The sequence below is a fragment of the Octopus bimaculoides genome, chromosome 9 (assembly GCF_046866305.1).
Source record: "Octopus bimaculoides isolate indiv1 chromosome 9, ASM4686630v1, whole genome shotgun sequence".
In the NCBI taxonomy this organism is placed as follows: Eukaryota; Metazoa; Mollusca; class Cephalopoda; order Octopoda; family Octopodidae; genus Octopus; species Octopus bimaculoides.
The window spans coordinates 6,040,756-6,048,255 of NC_142936.1; the positions used below are offsets into that span (position 1 = coordinate 6,040,756).

General features: G+C 38.6%; 1 protein-coding gene across 1 annotated transcript in view; it reads right to left on the reverse strand.

The window, feature by feature from the left end:
- Positions 1 to 7,500, reverse strand: part of LOC106875003 (pikachurin) — a 474,529-nt gene that overhangs the window by 33,847 nt on the left and 433,182 nt on the right. Inside the window, exon 9 of the mRNA XM_052970397.2 lies at positions 6,985 to 7,213. Coding sequence (XP_052826357.1) covers positions 6,985 to 7,213 — 229 coding nt within the window. The remainder of the gene's footprint in view (positions 1 to 6,984; positions 7,214 to 7,500) is intronic.

Below are 7,500 nucleotides of genomic sequence, written 5' to 3' on the forward strand. Positions count from 1 at the left end.
GGGGACGTAAACACACCAGCATCGGTTGTCAAGCGAGGGTCGTGGGGACAAACACACACACACACACACACACACACACACACACACATATATATGGAAAAAAAGTCAAGGTAGAAAATGCTAAAATGATTTTATAAAAAACATTTCAGTACCGGTTTCAGTCATTGAGACTTTTTCAACTGTAATCATGGAAAACCATTAAATTTTGGAAAAATTAAAGGAAAAGTTTTTTAAAAGAATATTTGCGTAGTATTCAAATACAAGGGACATTTTCTTTGTTTCTGCCTGTCTGTGTCTCTCTCTTTTACTCTTGTGGGTTCGAGGTCATTGTGAATTCTTGATAGAGAAGAAGAAGAATGCGGGAGTGCCATGATAGCAGTAGGATGTTAAATGGTCAAGTGCCCTGAAAGTGACTTGTTGTGGATGGTAGTCTCTATCTACCAAATCCACTCTCAAGGCTTTGGCTGGCCTGAAGCTATAGGAGAAGACACTTGCTGAAGGTGCCATGCAGTGGGATGAGAACCTGGAACCATGTGGTTGGTAAGCAAGCTACTTACCACACAACCACTCCTGCATCTATATGCTAACAAATTTTTTATTAGTGCTATGTAAAAGCACTTGTGCAGGTGCCGCATACAAAGAATCTATGCTGGTGCCACGTATAAAGCACTTGGTACACTCTGTGAAGTGGTTGGCATTAGGAAAGTACCCAATCATAGAAACCATCTCAAAGCAGACAGAAGAACTTGGTGCAGTTTTCCAGCTTCTGTCAAACCATCCAACACATGCCAGCATAGAAAACAGACATTAAATATTGATGATTATGATAATGGTGGAGTGCGTGTAATATGCCTGTGTGTCTTTTTGTGCCATCAAATACAGTAATATCAAAAGATGTGATCTTTCAAACAATCTTCTTAATCAAAGAAGTAAAAGAAAAAAATATTAAGTTTGAAGAATTAGCTTTCATCAATTTGAAATTTCAAAGATTAAATGGATTTTTGGGGAAGAATATACTTTTTAATTCTCGAAGTTGGAACCTGGGTATTTCTTCTTTATATCTTTTTTTTTTTGCAAGATACCATCATGACAGTTAAAATATAGATAAGATGTCTTGGCTCTCAGAACTCAAAGACAGAGTAGGAATGAGTACAGTGAAGAATTTTGACCAATATTTTAATAATTCTGTAGTTCACAGCCTTAGATCATTTTCTAGGTCTGTTATGGGTCCTAAGATTTATTAGGGCTGAAAAATCCAATCTGTTATATGACAAAGGTCACAATATTCTTACCTGGATAGGATGCTAGTCTGTCTTGGGGTTAACTTCCCAGTCATTGTTGGAATTCATTCACAGTTGAATGAACTGGAGCAATATGAAATGAAGGGTTTTGCTCAAGAACACAATCACTCCTTAGTCTGGGAATTGAAACAGCAATCTTACAATCATGAATGGTACACCCTAACCACTAGGCTGTTGACCACCATTTTGCTCATTCCCAGCAAGATCAAATCAAAAAGATTTTCACAGGAGTAAAGTAAATGAAACATTGTTGTTTAACGTCCGCTTTCCATTCTGGCATGGGTTGGATGGTTTGACTATGGGCTGGCAAGCCAGAAGGTTGCACTAGGCTTTAATTTTATCTGGCAAGGTTTCTACAGCTGGATGCCCTTCGTAACACCAACCACTCTGAGAGTGTAGTGGGTGCTTTTTACACACCAGCACAAGGGCCAGTCAGGCAGTACTGGCAATGACCACACCCGAATGGTGCTTTTTACATGCCACCGGCACAGAAACCAGTCAGGCCGTACTGGCAACAACCATGCTCGAATGATGGTGCTCTTTACGTGCCGCTTGCATGGGTCCAGTCAGACGGTACTGGCAACGACCATGCTCGAATGGTGCTTTGTATGTGCCATGTAGGATAGAAAAAAATAAAAAATGATAAAAATAAAAAGTTTTAATTTGCATTAATCTCTGCATTCAGTAAATTGTTTGTGCTTAATCTGGAAATAACAAAATCTAACATCAAAGATAAGAGATCAACTCTAAGGTAGCTTTTAATCCTTTTCTTGTCGTGTGTCTCACATGTGGTACCCAGGGCTTATTTCCCTGGATTCCATGCATCTTCTATGATACACATTCCCAATTTTTGTCAACCATCAGAATATCTTGGGACTTATGAAACAAAAGCTTAATATTATTCAGGGTGTATGAAACAAGGGCTCTCTAAAAGTCTAGAGACAAGTACGTGTGTGTGCGTGTGCATTCATGTGCATGTGTGTGTGCTTGTGCGTGTGTCTTTGTGCATGTGCATGCATGTGTGCATGAATGTGTGCATGTGTGTGTGCACACATGTGTTGTGTGTGTTTGTGCATGTATTTTATGTATGTATGTATATATATATATATATATATATATATATATATATATATATACATATATATATATATATATATATACATGTGTGCATGTGTGCCTTTGTGCATGTGTGTGTGTGTGTATTTATGTATATATATATATATATATATATATATATATATATATATACACACTTAAGTCATACACACATGCAGATACATTTACACACATAAATTTACTTATTCATATCTATGTATATATATGTGTGTGTGTGTGCATGCTTGTACACATACACTCGCATATAGATAGACAGATGGATACATACATACATACATGTGTGTGTGTAACTGTGTGTGTGCGTATGTGTGTGCATGTTTATGCCACACTATACATGTATACCCCTACACACACTGGCATATATACACAGTGCTATAAATCTGCAGCCAACATAGAGAGTGAACACAAGAAAAAAAAATGTATACATACAAAAGAAAGAAGGAAAGAAAGAAAGAAGGAAAGAAAGATGCAATCAAAGAAAGCAACAAAGAAAGGAGGAAAGAACGAAAGCAAGAAGTCCAATGAAGCCTGACTGAAGACTACAAGAGAATGGTTGCTAATTCATAGTTTGGTGCTTCTCTTGTTAGACAGGAAATTCTTGTGGAAAATTCTGTAATTGTTGTGAAGTGCTATCCTGTGTCTTTGACAATAATCTTAACTTGATTTCAGCTACGAAACTCCACTGTCCATCTTTTTCTGATGGCTTTTGCTGATTTGGTTTAGATCAAGAATGGAACGGAACAGTGGTGGCGGCAGCAGCAGCGGTGGTGGTGGTGGTGTGTGCTGGCATAGTTGTAATGTAATGGTATGTTCTTTGGTGGTAGTGGGTGGTGGTGGTGTTGGTGGTAGTGGGTGGTGGTGGTGGTGGTGTTGGTGGTAGTGATGGCTGTAGTAGTGGTGGTGGTGATTTTGGTGGTGGTGGCTGTGGTGGTGGTGGTGTTGGTGATAGTGATGGCTGTAGTAGTGGTTGCAGTGTTGTTGGTGGTGGCTGTGGTGTTGGTGGTAGTGGTGATTGTGACTGTAGCTGTGGATGTGGAGGTGGTGGTGTTGGTGGTAGTGATGGCTGTAGTAGTTGTGGTGGTGGCTGTGGTGATGGTGGCTGTGGTGGTGGTGGCTGTGGTGGTGGTGGTGTTGGTGGTAGTGGTGATGATTGTGGCTGTGGATGTGGAGGTGGTGTTGGTGGTGAGTGGGTGGTAGTTGTGGTGATTGTGGTGGAGGTGGTGGAATTAAGCTAGGGAAGTGGTGGCATCAGGAAAGGGAGGTGGTTGGAGTCAGTCATGGTGCCAGAGGAGAAGTAGCAGTGTAGAGAAAGGGTTGGGGAAGAGAGAGAGAGGGGGGGGGCAAAGTAAGAAAGGATGTCTAGGATGATAGAGAGAAAGAAGAAGGAAAGATACAGTGAGAAGAGAAAGTGAAAGTAAGATGTATATAAATATCTTTTTCTTTTTTCTTTCAGTCATTAGGCTGCAGCCATACTGGAGCACTGCGTTGAAGAGGTTTTGGTAGAATTAATTGATACCAGTACTTCTTTTTTTTTTTACTAAAGCTCGGTACAGAGTCTATCAATCCGTTTTGCCAAACTGCTAAGTTACAGGGACGTAAAGAAACCAACCCTGGCTGTCAGGTGGTGGCGGGAACCAAGATGCAAACCCCACCCCCATGCAAACATATATCATCATCATCATTGAAAAAGTAAAATAAAGACAAAGTTTCCTTCTTGACTCATGTTGACTCATAAGGGCCGGTTTCCAGGTTACCATGATGTATAAATTCTCCACCTGGACAAGACACTGATCCGTCACAGGGTTACTCATTCTGGATAGCTGAGTGGACTGGAGCAACGTGAAATGAACACAATACATCGCCCGGTCCAGGAGCAGAAACCACAGTCTTACGATCATGAGTCCAACACCCTAACCACTAAGCCATGTGCCTCCACACTAAAAGGAATGACTAGCCATAAAATGCTACCACAAAATGACCCACCCAACCCAAAGGATTTAGGATTCCATTATCTTGCTGGGAAGGAGTGAAAAGATGTTAGCAGAAAATTGTCAGATGCAGCTGAGAATGCAAGCCATTACATTTGGCATGAGAGAGAGAGAGAGTGGGGTGCAGTAAGAACAAGCATTCAGGATGACAGGAACATCTGGCCTGGAGTCACAAACATGATTCAGTGAAGCTTGTGTAGTTATTTTGGAGTTTTGTTGCCTATATTGGTGAGTAGCTCTGGTACTGCTGTAGAAAGGGCTGGAACATCTTCAGAGCTGCTATACTGCCTGATCAGACACTGGTTTCTGCATTTGGAGACAGAGTACAGCAGCGCTCTTAGCACAGAAGTCTTTACCCTGAATGTGTCTTTTCTGAGACAGATAAGGTTTGAGAGCAAAATTGCAGCTATTTCTAGCAAGTTGAACAACCACACAGTGGATCTTTTATCAGCTCAGGTGAATAGAAATAGTGAATAGTAATGATGATGACCGTAATGAAAGGGAAGATAATTGTGGTGAGGGAATTGGTGATGTTAGTACTGGCGAGGGTGTTCCTCAGTAGAGGTTTGTTGGCCAAAGAACCTCTGTATAAACGTCTCTTTTATCAGCTCTCATGCCAGATCTTCGACGCCACTGTTTGATGCGTAATCAACAGTTCCACAGACAAAGACAGGAGAGATTTGATGTTTGTCGTTTTTTTTTTTTAATCTTTTTTATATTTTTTCCACTTCCTGAAACTGAATACGAACAAATGAAGAAGAATTTCTTCAGAAATTCTGTCTGGTATATCATATATTCCTATATGTGTTAGTGTGTATATGAGTGTGTGTGTGTGTGTGTGTGTGTGTATGTATGAGCATGTGTGTGAATGTCTGTTTACATGTGTGCGGATAAAAATGCGATGGAGGAGAATAAAATAAGACATTTTTCTCCTTTATTTTTTTCATTCTTTCACACTTCACTATATATATATACATATATATATATATATATATATATATATATATATATATATATATATGGATATATATATATACACATACATATATAAATATACATATATATACTTATATACATATTTACATACATACATATATTCACACTTATATACACATCCATATATATATCTACATATATATACATATATACATACATATATATACACATATATATGTACATGCATATACACATATGTATATACATATATATATACATATATATATATACACATACATATATATACGTATATATAAATACATATATATACACATATATACATACATATATACACATACATATATACACATACATATATATGTATACATATATAAATACACACATATATAAATATATAGACATAAATATAAATAAATATATACAAATATATATATATATATATATATATATATATATATATATATACATATATATATAAATAAATACATGTATATACCCCCCCCCCCCACACACACATATATATATATATGTGCATACACACAGACAACAGGCTCACCATACATATAAATAAATATTGAATATATACATAGAAGCATGCATTTGTTATTTACAATAATTCTGCTTTATATCTAACCTAAAGCTTATAATAAGAAAAGCAACAGGTATATAGGCAATAAGAATCATAGTTGTTTCTAATTTTAGTAACAAGGCCAGCAATTCTGAGAGAAAGGTAAAAACAATTACATCAACCCTGGAAAAAGAGGAATGAGAAGAAAGAGAGAAAGGTAAGAACTCCAAGTTCTTCATCCTCTTTGCCTGGAGAAATCATAATTAACAGGTGCATGGATTAGTGGTTAGGGTGTCAGCATCATGATCATAAGAGTGTGGTTTCGATTCCTGGACCGGGTGACGCGTTGTGTTCTTGAGCAAAACACTTCATTTCATGTTGCTCCAGTCCACTCAGCTGGCAAAAATGTGTAATGCTGCAATGGACTGGCGTCCCGTCCAGGTGGGTGGGGGCAACACATTTGCCATAGAAACCGGAAAACCGGGCCCATGGGCCTGGCTAGGCTTTAAAAGGGTGCATAAAAAAAAAATACATAAGTAAGCACATAAATACCAAACAAGGTGGGAAAAAACAGTACTCGAATACTGTTGGTAGAATAATATAAGAGAATGGGGGACCCTTTGCAGCACAATCATGATAAATATGATATCTGCCCTCACTTATACTAGCATGACCAAAATGATAGCCACTACATCACTTATCCATCAACACCACCACTACCACCACCACCACCACCAAACCTTGTAATCTATTAAATCATCATCATCATCATCATCGTTTAACGTCCGTTTTCCATGCTGGCATGGGTTGGACAGTTCGACTGGGGTCTGGGAAGTCAGGAGGCTGCACCTGACTCCAGTCTGATCTGGCAATGTTTCTACTGCTGGATGCCCTTCCTAACACCAACCACTCCAAGAGTGTGGTTGGTGCTTTTTACGTGCCACTGGCACAGGGGCTAGGGAGGGGGGAGGGCTGGCATTGACCACAATCGGATGGTAATAAACAAATAAATTAGTAAATAATAAAATAAAATGAAATAGGATAAAATTCTTACTTTTTGAATACATCCAGAAAATGATGTTGAAATGTTGGCATATTTGGATGTTTCATCAAAGTTTTGATGTCCACCAATGTACAGGTCTTGCAGGAGTGTCAGCTGGGTATAGGCACCCTGGGACAAACCTTCTGCTCGTGGTTGATTGTCAACTTCCAAGATACCATCTCGTCCTGTACGTGACAGTTTCACGATGTGCCAGTTGCCCAGATTGACAGCGTGTGGACTCCTGAAATAGAAACAATGAATAAATGAACTTAAAAAAAAAATACAACCATCCGCACCCCACTCCAAAAAAAAAATACAACCATCCGCACCCCACTCCAAAAAAAAAAAAAAAAAACCAGGCAAAATTACTTGAAAATCAAAATTAATACAAATATTTATCTGATGGTAGAGACGAAGATGATGATGATGATGATGATGATGATGATAACATCGATGATGATGATTCTGAAGAGGAGATGAAGTTTGTATGATTTCTGCAGACACTCCAAGACAGCTTGCTGGTCAAGG